General features: G+C 35.3%; 1 protein-coding gene across 1 annotated transcript in view; it reads right to left on the bottom strand.

Annotated features, from left to right (window-relative positions):
• LOC150097205 (lysosomal alpha-glucosidase-like) overlaps positions 1-14,574 on the bottom strand; it is a 228,191-nt gene that overhangs the window by 190,478 nt on the left and 23,139 nt on the right. Inside the window, exons 2-3 of the mRNA XM_090407621.1 lie at positions 7,845-7,999; positions 3,414-3,579 (exon numbers count right to left, since the gene is read on the bottom strand). Coding sequence (XP_090263747.1) covers positions 3,414-3,579; positions 7,845-7,999 — 321 coding nt within the window. The remainder of the gene's footprint in view (positions 1-3,413; positions 3,580-7,844; positions 8,000-14,574) is intronic.

The following is a 14,574-nucleotide window of genomic DNA, read 5'->3' as shown; positions in this document are numbered from 1 at the left end:
TGATAAATTTAGTTTAATCCTTTATCCAAGTGTGAGCAAACAAAGTTTGCACCTGAGAGTATCTTCAGGACTGGGTTAAGGTGGTACACACCAGGGCAACTCGTTGCAAAGGTGGAGCAAGCTACCAACACTCCTATCCTAGTATCTCCTATAATGCAAAACACATCTCCTTGCGGATATGTCTATTGTTATGCATTAAGGGAAGGGCCACTACCCAGACCGGTTTCGACCTTTATTGAGGTCTCTTCAGTGGGAGCCAGGCCCAAGTCGAGATATCAGGCAGAAGCATTTGCAGGTCATCTCCACCTATAGGAATTGCCAATTGGTGTGCCACCCTTTTTTAATAAATTACTCTGGATTTAGAGAAAGATGTTGAAAGTTTATTTTCCACTTGGTTAGAGTATGATAAATTTAGTTTAATCCTTTATCCAAGTGTGAGCAAACAAAGTTTGCACCTGAAAGTATCTTCAGGACTGGGCTTGCTCCACCTTTGCAACGAGTTGCCCTGGTGTGTACCACCTTAACCCAGTCCTGAAGATACTTTCAGGTGCAAACTTTGTTTGCTCACACTTGGATAAAGGATTAAACTAAATTTATCATACTCTAACCAAGTGGAAAATAAACTTTCAACATCAATGAAGCCTATTGTTTAACAGAATACACAATAAAAATAAAATGAAGTTGTACATAGAATTGTTTTTTTTCACCTTCTGATTATACAAAGTAAAAAATAGAGAAAAACATAATAAAAAACATAAGCAAGCATAAACTTAGTTTTGATCTGCACTTAAGTTAAAAAAGCATTGTATGACAGTACTATGGCTTGGAAGCATTATGAAAAACATAAGCATAATATAACAGTAAGCTTATTTCTTAATATGTTGAACAAAGAAATCAGTCACATGTAATGCGACTGATTTCTTCCCTTATATGTTGATATAAGGGAAGAAATCAGTCACATTACATGTCACGGGCAAGAACTGATTAATTACATATGATAAAAAATATTAAGCAGCTGATTATAAACAAAAACTGCTTACAATGAAAACTTAATATACATTAGAGATAAGGAAAAGTGAATAGAATAATCAAATCGAATAGATTTTAAATGTTAAGTGAAAACATAAAAGCATTGGATTATACGGTAATTCACATAGCACAGTGCAGTCTAATAAATATGTCAAACTTTTTTTTTTTTTTTATACAAGAATGCCTATAAAAAAGTTACCCATCATTTTTACCTTCTTACTTGCTCTTTTTGTTTGACCAAATTTATTTAGTGATTGATGAATTAGCATTGGCATTATTCTCTCTTTTGGCAGAAAGGAAAGAAACAGGACTTGAGAAAAAAAAAAAAAGCAGGAAAGAGTTTGTCTTTCCTGAATTTTTTAGAATAATTTTTTATAAGCTTGGATTGTTCACTCAGCCATCAACTTCTACATTATCAGAATCCAAGGTGGTATATAAAGACACCAGATCAAAGCTATAAAAGCAAACTATTATAATTTGAGATATCATCTAAGGGACATGATATGCAATCTATTTATCTCATCTTCCATTTCATGTTAGGCTCAATGCCTGTCATGGCTAAGTAACTTGGCTTCTTAGAAATCTGATACTACAATTTACTTAAATCTCTGTTAAAAGCAGTGATGCCATCTACTGAAAGCTGAAAAATTTTGTTAAAAATTTTGTTGGGGAAAAAGCATTTCAACAAAATTTAGAAGCTAATTTCGATAGACAATGTTTAAGGAGATGATTTTCACTGCTTAAAGTAAAATCCTACCCTATGTACCTGAAGCCTAAAGTGACAAAAAATATGCTTGGTCTCTAGAGGACTCCCAGATTATCCACAGAACTAAAACAGTTTGAATGGCAACTTCCAAAGAAAAACTTCCATAAACCAGTTAATATAGCTGAATGTTACTAGCACACAAATTTATGCATCATGAGATTACTTAACAGTGATATGCTTTTCTCACAAAATGAGACCAAAGGATTTGAAAAATGTAACAAAGAATTTGAACATGAAAATTCACATGGCTACATGAAATATAATTAATTTAAAAGAATGGAATTGTCATATGACCATAATCAGATCAATTGTGATTTGGTTGAACTGAAAACCAGTTCAGGTTATTGGCCAAGTAGATGACACTTCCACACTCCATGGCCTAATATAGGACCACCTTGCTTACTGAAAAAATTAAGAGGCCTGAAAAAATTTCATGTGTGGTCTCTAGAGAGTAGGGTTTCCAGATTAATTATCTAATCCTTAGCTTCCCTATGTAATAATGTATGATAAACTTACATTGGATTCACATAAAAAAAATTGACCTTTCAGAGGGTATGAAGAAGTTTTAGTCAACCAAATAACAGCAATTATATAATGCTGAAATTATTTGCAAAATGCAACAATTTTTGGTTAAACAAGCAGCTCAACATAATAATAAAGGCAATTGTGAATGTATTTATCATTATGAATGATGCCTTCTTATTTGCCATCCACAATTTGCAAGTTTATTAAACTGCAACTACAGGTGGCTCATAAGTCATGAAGGGTTTAAATATTTATTAACCTTTTTTTTTAAATTTTTTTTATTAGCTATGAATTATTCACATTTTAAACTCCTTCATGAATTATGGGCCACTTTACATACTCATATACATACTCTCCTGTAATACACAGTACAATGAAAATAAAGATATATATGCGCTACAATCCACTCTACCCCATCTATCTCAACTTTTTTTTTTTTTTTTTTTTTAAACAAACTGTACTGCTTAACCTAGTGGCAATGCAGACTCATTTGTCCAGACACTAATAAAACCCAAATGAACTATTCACTCAGTAGATTGTTGGTTACAAATGAGCTTTGTCACTAACTCCTGTAAATGGCAAAGCTAAATTGTAGAAGATAAACGTTCACAGACAACCCCTACAATAAGTTTCAGGAATGAATATGAAGAAATGCAGTATATAATTCTTTCTTCTTTATATGCATGTTATGCCTTGCATAGTATTATAATCTCCCAGTATGAGTATATCTGCTCTCTCGCCAATATGATGTGGGATGAATATCCTTAGGTGGTAGATGAATTTCAATTGCACAGTGAGAGACCATCACCACCCTGCTTAATGAAGGTCTAAAGTGACTTGACAAATTTTGTTTGGTCTCTAGAAAAGGTTTTGAGATTATCTACAACTGAGCTCATCCACAGTGCTAATACTAATATACTATAGCTTAAACCTTTTGTGGTTGGGATTCACAACACACACACGGCTGCATATTTCCTGTCTGAAGATGACATTAAAAAGGAGAAAATACTAAAATTAATTTAAGAGTGGTTAACTTTTTTTTTTATGAAATATATTTTGAAACAAAAGGGACAGAAAGAAAATTAAAACTTACAATAGGAGCTTGATCTCGATTAAAGAAAGTAAATTGTGTCCACTGAGTACTTTTTAAAAGTCTGGTCTTGTGCTCACCAAGTCCATATATGTAGTGTGTTGGCAGCAGAGAAGAAAGCTGAATAAACTGATCAGAAAACACCAATCTTGAAATGTTAGTAGCAAACCTAAAAATGAATGGAGGGAGAGAAAGAAAGAGAGAGTGATAATATATTTGATTAAAGTTTATAAGGCAGAACACCAGAATAAGTTGACAACATTTATTTACTTAGTAACATGTTTCATCCCAATTGCACAACTGTTATGCAGTTATACAAAAGAGACGTTATTTTTTAAAAATTATTTCTAATTGTTCCAAATGTTCTGCATGTTTACACATTCATGTGAACGTTCTTGACTAATGAAGGCTAGGATGTATTCAGACAAGTTAATACTTTGGTTAATATTTAAATGTTTAGGATCTAATGCAATTTACAAAAATTCCCACATTTTTCTTTCTGCTGTATTATAGCAATGGTGCAATAGTTCTTATTTATCCCATAAAACTTGATGTCTCATTTGCAAAGCATCTTGTGGGTCAGCTGAAGAGAGCATGTGTGATGACAAAGCTGAGGCTTCATTTCTATGGTATTCAATACCTTGAATGTGTTCTTCAATGCATTGTTCAATTGATTTTTCTGTCGATAGTAAGATGACCGACAATCACACCATAGCCGATAAACACCTGGATATCGAAGTGGGCTATGTCAAGGTTTAGCAGATCTTAGTAGTAATCTCATCTTGATAAAGGGGGTAAATACTACTTTGATTTTATATTCCTTAAGTATTTTTGCTAGTTTTATGGAAACAGAGCTAGTATACAGAAGCATGATGAATCCTCTGTTTTCTTCATTAGAAATTTCTCTGGTCTCATGTCAGTTGAGTAGTCTGGAGATGATGTGCTCGCTATGTCATTTTGAAGGAAAGTGTTTCTTAGATGCTGAAGATTTTTTGGTTAGTTTGTCCTTGTCAGGTGATGAGTCGGTAGGCTTTTGCCTAGTGTGGAAATGATACCCAATTTTTGAGGTCTATAATGATGGGATGGGCATGCAGATATCAGTATGTCTAGGTCTTTTGAAATATAAAGCCTTCTAATTCACACGATTCCTTAGTAGAAGGTCCAGAAATGGGAGTGAACCATTAGATTCTAATTTATAGGTGAATTTTATGTTAGGGTGTTGATGATTCAGGTACTCATGAAAAAGCAGAAGTGAAGGTAGTCCATAGTTCCAGACTAAGAATATATCATCAACATACTTTTCCATAATTTTGATTTATGATGGTATTCTTCTAGGACTTTCCACATTAATTGCATGTGTTCATGTGGCAGGGTTTTTCATCCAGCAAAGCAAGCCAGTTTGCTTGCTTTGCTGGATGAAAAACCCTGCCACCTCTGTATGAAACCAACTAACTCACCTTCAGCTGAAAAGCCCTGATAATGGTTCTTCATGTCTGAGACATGACTCAAACTTAGTTCTTTCCAACCAAAGTGCATTGTCAAAACTGACCGAGCTACAGAGGCTTGGAGGAATATGAAGTATTCAAAATTGAAGATTTTACTTTCCAGGTCCGAACTCTCATATCTTTTACTTTAAACAGGAAATCTACAGTGATCAAGATTTTCCAAGAAAAGAACTCTTTCTGCGAAAAAGTTAAATTTGCTTTTCAACTTTTATTTGAATCACAGTTCAATTTAAGAGATTAAATTGTTCAGCCAACATAAAATGTGATTTATTTAATTTTTTTTAGATCTTAAAATGTGTTTCTGTAGTTGTTGAAACCAATTTCAAAATGCGCATTTCTTTTTACTTAATGTATCTTAGGATTACTAAACTGTTTTCATTTTTGTATATAGAAGCGTGAAGACTCTATTTCCTTAATTATTGTTGAAGTTAAGATTGATATTTAAGAGCAGAAGAGAAATCTGAATGACTGGAGTAGAGCTTTCATAGTACCCATATATATAAAAAAGGAAATAAAACTGAATGTGAGAATTATGGAGGTATTTACCTGCTGAGTGTTCCTGGTGAGATTTATTCAAGCATACTTGAGAAACGGTTGAGAAGGATCGTGGAAGGGAAGCTTAGTGAAGAACAAGCTGGATTCAGACCAAATAGAGGCTGTCAGAATCAAATTCTGACAGCCTCTATTTGGTCTGAATTCATGTTACGACTTGATACGATTTCATGTTACGACAAATAGTCGAGAAATCGTGGGAATATAATAAAGATCTGCATTTAAGTTTTGTCGATCTGGAAAAGGCATATGACAGGGTGCCAAGAGAGAAGCTACTTGAAACGCTACAGTTGTAGGGTGTAAATGGAATATTATATCAAGCAATACTTAGTCTTTATTTGAGTTGTAAGTCAGCAGTTAGAATGTACATTATCTCCTCTGTTATTCATTATCTATATGGATCACATTATAAAGGAAAAATGGTATTAAACCTGATATCAAAACTGGAGATGTGAAGCTCAGTTCTTTGCTTTATGCAGATGATGTTATACTTCTAAATAAATTTGTTACAAGTCTGCATTCCCTGACTAAATTGAATAACTGTTGTAATAGATATGAACAGAAGCATTGAAAATATCAACTGCATTGTGAATGGAGAACCTATAGAATAAGTAAAACGTTTCAGCTACTTCAGCACGATTTTTAATGAAGATAGTAAATTAAATATGAAAATAGACAACAGAATCAACAAAGCTCTGGCAGGAAGTCAACTGAATAAATTTACATGGAATAAGAGAGAAATTAGTCAAAACACTAAATTAGCAGTATACAAGACAGTCTTCAAACCAATTTGAACTTATGGATCCGAGAGCTGAGTTAGAAATAAAACACTTGACCAAAGACTAAAGACCGTGGATATGAGAGGCCTCAGGAAGATTAGGGGCATGAACAAATGGCATCAATGGTAATATCATATTAAAAACGAGGATATTAGGAAAGAACTTAATATTGTTAGCATCCAGGAATGTGTTAGAGCTAATCTCAGGTGGTATGGTCAAAACTGCATGGGAGAGGAAAGATTAGCAAAACAAGTGTTCTTTGCCAGGTTGGCAGGAAAAAGACCCAGAGGAAGAGCAAGATATAGATGGATTGATACAGTAAAAAGTGCCTTAGACGATAGAAATATAAGATCCGATAATGTTGAAGTCTTGACAGGTAACAGATCGATGTGGAGGAAAATTGTAGATAGGAAGTTAGTAATGGTGTGAGTTTTTCATATAGTACTATCATATCCTGTACACCCCTTGAGGGTACATATCAGGAATTTGATGATGAAGAGAAAATTATCATAGCAAATATATATATATAGAATCTCACTTGTGTATCTAGATTTCAGTATAGAAATTTGATACCACTTGCAATTGACAGAACAACTATCACAACAAGAGGCAAATACATACATAACCCAGTCACTATTATGAAGTAGTGTACACAAAACGTTTGCAACAAACAATGGCAATAACTGAATAGCAGTTAGACATATAGGAAGCTAAATTAGATAGTTTTGGAAAACTCCCAAGACAATGTCATTTTTATTAGATTACAAAAATCTATTTTTTTTTTCCTTTTTTGAAGAATCTTTAAAACCAGAGGCAACTTCATATATGCTTTTTTTCCCCAGCTTTTCCACTTGATTTTGTAAATGTGCTCATGACTTCAGCTGCTAAATCTGATTTATGTATTTTAAGGAGTCATATATATAGTCCACAATAACTTGGACAGTAATTTAAGCACATGTGCTTCTGTGGGCCATTTTATAATGGGCCATGATATTTTATAAAACTACTTGGAATGAGAGATGTTAGAAGTCATTTCACTCTGAAGTTACTCAAGAATCAATGAAATGATAAAGTATTAATGAGTATGTTGCTGTGTATTAATTTGTTATAAATAATTTTTACATTAAAATAAATGAAATATGCTTGTATAAATTGTCAACTTCCTCTTTGCTTCCCTCACCTTCACATATCTGTTTCCTTTTATCTATAATTTCCTCTTCTTAATGTTTCTGTTCATCTATCCAAGCATGTTATTATCCTAATAACCAGAACTATCAATATACTATCAATTTTAAATTTCGTGATGTAAGTAATTATGAAATTACTTCCATATGCAAAATGGAAGAAAAAGACTAATTATAAAACAATAATTACTTTTCTTAGAAATTTTTGACTGTATACATTAAATTAAGATTACATTAATTTCACACATTCAGTTCATGATCATATTGTGAGATCCTGTGCAATCCTAAATATAGGAATACTGAACTCTATACAGTGAGTAACTAATTCCTGTTCTTCGCACAACAGGAAATAAGGATTATGGATTTCATAAATGAAAAATTATTCTGAAATAAAAATTTTAAACAAATTCTTACACTGATATTCCGGTTTCTTTCCTAACAACTTGAAAATATCCATCAGCCTCTAATTTTGTATCATATATAGGATGAGAAACAGTTTTTTCAGTATCAATAGTAATATTCACATTTGGCACAGGAACTTCATATCTTCCATTATGAAGATCAGTTATCTAAAAATACGAAAATCAGTTAATTACAAATACTTTGAATTTCATAACTACACCAAGAAATCATAGAATATTCTTTGCTAAAAGGTTTTTATTCTGATTCACTGAGATGATAAAGAAATATTTTGTATTACAAGTATGTAAAGGAAAATTGTAGGTTATAGTGTGTTTAGGAGGGACAGAGAGAATAAAATGGGGGGGGGGGAGTGTTACTGATGATAGCTGATGAACTGCAGCCAAGGAGAATTGAAGTTGTATTGCAGGATAGTGAAAGGAGCTCATTTGAGGCTATTTGGTGTGAGATTGAGACTGGCAGAATAAAATATACAGTTGGGTGCTGCTATAGACCAGGTGATGGAATAGATGGTGGAGATAGTATGCATAAACAAATGGATGAAATGAGTGGAAGGAGGGTAATTATTATGGGGGATTTCAACTATGGTAACATTGATTGGAAGGAGGAGAGGACACATGTGAGGAAGGAAACGGATTTTATTCAATTATTAAGGGATAACTATCTGAGACAGCATGTAATTGAAAATACTAGGGGTGTGAGAGTGCTTGACCTGGTAATAGCATCTCACAATTTGACTAATGAATATGACCATATTGCCACCTATTGGTGAGAGTGATCATAAGGTCTTGACCTGGGAGGTGGCTAAAGGTGTGGAATTTTTGATTAAGACAGGGTATATGTGGAATTACCGTGCTGGCAAGTATGACAAGCTTAGGAGATTGCTTGGATCAGTGCCATGGCATGTACAACTGCAAGGGCTGGACATCGATAGAGCATAAGAAGTGGTCAAGGAGCATTTACAGGAGGTTATGGCTGATTGTATACCTAGGGTGCGAATAGTAAAACAAGTAGGGGTTAAATGGATGAATAACACCATTAAGCTTGAGCTGCAAAAAAAGAAACAACTGTGGAGGGAATTTAAAGAAAGGGGTGACCTGCAGGCACACGAATGGTATAAAGTGCAGGTCAGAAGGGTAACGAATGTGGTAAAATCCCAAACAGTTCTTTCAATATGCTGCAAACAAGAAAAAAACTGTACATGGCAAAATGATTTTAAGGAATGACGATGGTAAGGAGGTCACTGAACCAGTCGATATAGTGGAGTTACTCAGCGCCCACTTTGCAAAAGTATATCATCCAGGTGGTGACATTGAAAAACTGAAGGAGCCATTAGTTTATACGGGAATTGTGATGAATGAAGTGGAGGTGAATAGTGTATTACAGAACCTTAATGTGAATACATCTGTGGGATTGGATGGTATACCGGCACGGGTCTTGCGTGAAGTGGCTAAGGAATTATCAGTGCTCTTGACCATGTTGTTTATTCTGAGTCTCGGGTCTGGTTTATCCCAAAGGCGTGGAAAGAGGGGAAAATAGTTTCACTGCATAAAGGAGGATCCAAGATTATGGTTGCAAATTACCGACCGATCAGCATATCAGGAGTTGTTGTCAAGATCTTGGAGAAAGTAGTCAAGAGAAAAATACAAGAATGGATTGTTGAAAATGAGATACTGTATAGTGGACAGCATGGCTTTGTAAAGGGTAGATCATGCCTGAGTAACTTGCTCAAGTTTTATAACAAGGTGGCGGCTGAACTGGATAAGGGAAATGGGTTTACAGTGATACTGCTGGACCTGGCAAAGGCATTTGACAGGATACCACATGGAATTCTAATCCATAAACTACAACATATGGGAATGGATATAGGGTTGGTGAGATGGATAGGTGGGTGGTTGATGGAGAGATATCAAAGAGTAGTTTATTCAGGAGTAGAGTCCAAAAGACGGCCTGTGATTAGTGGTGTGCTGCAGGGTTCTGTTCTTGGACCACTGCTGTTTAATCTGTTCATTAACGATATAGGGAAGGATCTAAGTGGAACAGTTCATTTGTTCGCTGATGATGCAAAGTTGGGGAGGGCGATAGTGAATGCAGAAGATGTCAAAGTCTTGCAGGATGACTTAGATAGATTGGAGTTCTGGGTTAAGGAGAATGGATGTCAATTTAATGTGACAAAATGTAAGGTTATGCATTTTGGGGTGAAAAGATTAGCAGCAGTATACCACATGGGTGGAACTGTACTCCAAGAGATTGATAAGGCCAGGGACTTGGGAGTGTTGGTGGATAGGGAGTGTAAGTTTAGGGGACACACTGCAAAAGTGGCTAAATCAGCTCATTAACTCACTTGGTTGTTGAAAAATACCTTGACGAGCAGAGACAAGCAAGTTATTGTACCTCTGTACCGAATGTACAGAGGTACAATAATGCTGTACCTTGATAAGACCTCATCTCGACTACTGTGCCCAGATTTGGTCACCTCGGTTCCATCTTGATGGGGAGGAGGTGGAGAGGATCCAGAGGCGAGTGACTAAGATGATAGCAGGTCTATGGAATGAACCATATGAGAACAGGTTGAAGATTTGTGGATTGCAGAAAATAGTTGATAGGCGGAAAAGGGGAGATATGATTGAGACATTCAAATTGCTAAAAGGATTCTATAAGATTAATTCAGAGGATATTTTTGAGATCAGGACTGGTGGTGGGAGAACTAGGGGACACCTATGGAAGCTGGGCAAGAGTGTGGTTAGCAGGAGTGTCAGAGCTGGGTTCTTTACTTTTAGAGTGGTAAATGAGTGGAATAAGCTGCCAGAGTCTGTTGTGGGTGCTACGACAGTGAGCGAGTTCAAGGCAAGGTATGACAGATACTGTGAGAATTTCATATAGTTGTGTGGACATGATGTTTAGGGCCTCCCTCGATGAGTCTAAGGACTCCCTGGAGTAGCCCATAATAATAATAATAATAAAATACATTTATTTACTTAATCACGTATCTTCTGTGGTAGATATAAAATAACAAAATAATTTTGGGCTTATATCTCTATAAGACATGATTAGCTAGTTTATCAGATGACATGAGTTTAAATAAAAAAGTAGCATAATTACTTGTTACACTTCACTAATAAGTTTAATATCTTCAAAGCAGAAATGAGTAAATAGCAATGAAAATTTAGTTCGGACATGCATACAACATGAAGGCTGTAGTTCTAAAACACGAAGTCCATAGGTTAAGTTAACGATGAGTACAATAATTAATTATATATATATAAAATTAATAATAATTTTATATAACATAATCTATATAATTTATATATAATAAATAATTAATAATGATAAATAAATAATATCATTTTATATAATTTATATATAATAATTTATTAATAATAATAAATATATATATATCTACTCTATAATATAAAATAAGCCTTTTTATGATACGTTTTTTTGTTAAGTCATTTGAAAAGTTTTGAAACTCAGGGGATACACCGAGTGTAGAGTCTTCAAAATTCGAGTCATCAGAATTCAAGGAGAACCGGCCTACCACTCTGGAACCCTGGGGAGGGGGGGGTACTCCCTTTCGCGTCATCGGAATTCAAGAACTGGCCTACCAGTCCAAAACTCGGGGGGGGATCTGTATTGATATGCATTAAGGGAAGGACCACTACCCAGACCAGTTTCGACCTCTATTCAGGTGTATTTAAGTAAAGACCTCTCTAAAAATTAGACGATCCTGAAAGATCGCCCAACTCAGCATTGCTCCACTTAGTGACAGGCCCACCACATCACCAAGAAGAACTTCTCAGCGTTGGCTCTACCCAGTGGCAGGCTCACCCCATCACCAGATAGTCATAATCTCAGCAGTGGCCCTACTCAGACACAGGCAAAAACCTACCCCAAGCAGAGCCTCTCATCTTAGTGAGAGGCAGACCCAAACGTGGAGATGCTAAGGCAGAAGCAATAGGAGAGGTCATATTTACCTATAGGAGTTGCCAACAGGTGTACCACCTTATTGAATTACTCTGGATTTAGAGAAAGATGTTGGAAGTTTATTTTGCACTTGGTTAGACTATAATAAATTTAGTTTAATCCTTTATCCAAGTGTAAGCAAACAAAGTCTGCACCTGAAAATATCTTCAGGACCGAGGTAAGGTGGTGCAACACCAGGCAACTCCAAGTAAAAGCGGATCAAGCTCTCATCACTTCTTGTCTCAGTATCTCCCATAATGCAAAGCACATCTCCTTGCAGACATGTATACTGCTATGCATTAAGAAAAGGGCCACTACCCAGACCAGTTTCGACCTTTATTGAGGTCTCGTCAGTGGGAGGCAGACCCAAACGTGGAGAAACTAAGGCAGAAGCAATAGGAGAGGTCATATTTACCTATACAAGTTGCCAACAAGTGTACACCTGTTGGCAACTTGTATAGGTAAATATTATTGATTGAATCTTATTGTTGAATTACTCGGATTTAGAGAAAGATGTTGGAAGTTTATTTTGCACTTGGTTAGACTATAATAAATTTAGTTTAATCCTTTATCCAAATGTAAGCAAACAAAGTTTGCACCTGAAAATATCTTCAGGACTGAGGTAAGGTGGTGCAACACCAGGCAACTCCAAGCAAAGGTGGACCAAACTCTCATCACTCGTCTCAGTATCTCCCATAATGCAAAGCACATCTCCTTGCGGACATGTATACTGCTATGCATTAAGGGAGGAGCCACTACCCAGACCGGTTTTGACCTTTATTAAGGTCTCGTCAGTGGGAGGTAGACCCAAACGTGGAGATACTAAGGCAGAAGCAATAGGAGAGGTCATATTTACCTATACAATATTCTTCCATCTTATCAATTTTATATATACACAGGAATACCTTGCATAGCGCGGTTAATTGGTTCCAAGAAGCGTCCGCACTTTGCAAAACCGCGTTGTTCGAGGTCTATTTATAAAGGTTTTCAATTTAATTGAAAATTCAATTTGTTTATTACAAAAATTTAGGATAATAAAAATATTTAAAATTTTTAAAAAATGTTATTTTTATTAATTAATAACAAATAAAATCCTTTTAAACTGATATTCAAGTTGTAGAAAACAAAACAAATAATATTACTTCAATTTTAGCATAATTTACTTTTTACTAAAGTAGTCTTTTAGTGTTCGTTGAACCATCCTTGTCTTCTTTGTCTCTTCAAGTACTAGATCCTGTAGCATTTGATGGCATTATTGAGACTTTGTCTCACTTTGATGCGTCTTTTCAAATTCGGATCGGCATTTATGTGAAAGTCGAAGCTTCGTCGATTTTTCTCACAAAAGTTGAAAGGTCAGCAAAGGAAAATTCTTCAATCATGACATCATTGGGGTCATCTTCGTCTTCTTCCTCTTCATAGGCTCGTTGTTGTTCCAACTTCAAAAGGGTTTCATCATCCAGATCATTTGAATGAGAATCAATACATTCGTTCACATTGTTACAATCTAAACTTGTAAAACCAAGATCTTTGCCCATCTGCACAATTTCTGTTGAGATTTCTTCTTTCTGTGTTGCAAAGTCCTTTCAACAATGCAGCAAGATATTATGCCATATGGCTCTCATGTTGCTTTGAGTCACCTCTTGCCAAGATTCATAAATATTTTGAATGGCATCTTTCATGTTAAATTTCTTCCAAAATTCACTCAAAGTCCAAGAATCTTCTGCTGCTGCAGCTTTAATAGCTTGAACAAAAGTTCGTCTTAAATAGTAAGCCTTGAAAGTGGAGATAACGCCTTGATCCATCGGTTGCAGAATTGATGTTGTGTTTGGAGAGAAAAAATTAATCTTGACATTTTCATCGAAGTCAGTCAATAGAGTTGGATGGCCTGGCACATTGTCTAATAAAAGCAAAATTTTGAAAGGAATACCATTCTTTTTACAATAGTTTTTAACTTCAGGGCAAAAAAAAGTTTTAAACCAGTCTTCAAAAATTGAACGAGTCACCCATGCTTTTTTATTCAAACTCCAATGAACAGGTAAATTGTTCTTTGTAAAGCCCTTAAGAGCTCTTAGTTTTTTCTAACAGTGGCTTCAATTTTAAATCACCTGATGCATTACCTCCTAGTAAAAGTGTCAATCGGTCTTTTGACACTTTATACCCAGCTTGTGTTTTTTCCTTCTCTGATAGAAATGTGCGCGATGGAATTCTTTTCCAGAATAAGCCAGTCTCGTCAGCATTAAAAATTTGATCATCTGTGTAGCCTTCCTTCTCAATAAGCTCCTTCAATTCATTGGGAAATAATTCTGCAGTTTTATTGTCAGCACTTGTGCTTTCACCTTGGATTCTTACGTTATGGAGTCCCATACGCTTTTCGAAATTGTAGAACCACCCGCGACTTGCTATAAAAGTTTCACTGTTTGTACCTCCTTCATTTTTGCTTTCATTTTCTTTTATTTTGTCATATAGACTTGTTTTTGCCTGGATTATCTTTTGACTCAAAGGAATCTTTTTCTGATTACAATCTTCAATCCAGATCATTAGAAGGCGTTCCATATTTTCCATTCTAGAAGATCGATTTCTCGTGATCACTTTTGACATATAAGAAGCAGTGCTCATTCCATGTTGTTTAATCTTTTCTTTGCTCTGAATAATTGTTCGTCCAGATGACTCATTGAATTCTCACGTACTATTTTAGCAAACGAAGCGCCATTCTCGTGACTTTTATAATTTCAAGTTTCTTCTCTAATATCAACCACTTGCG

This window comes from Typopeltis vanoorti, chromosome 17 (assembly GCF_054136105.1).
Source record: "Typopeltis vanoorti isolate ZY-2024b chromosome 17, IOZ_Tvanoo_1.0, whole genome shotgun sequence".
In the NCBI taxonomy this organism is placed as follows: domain Eukaryota; kingdom Metazoa; phylum Arthropoda; class Arachnida; order Uropygi; family Thelyphonidae; genus Typopeltis; species Typopeltis vanoorti.
The sequence above is the reverse complement of the archived record's forward strand: the minus strand, read 5'-3'. Positions and strand labels throughout refer to the sequence as shown.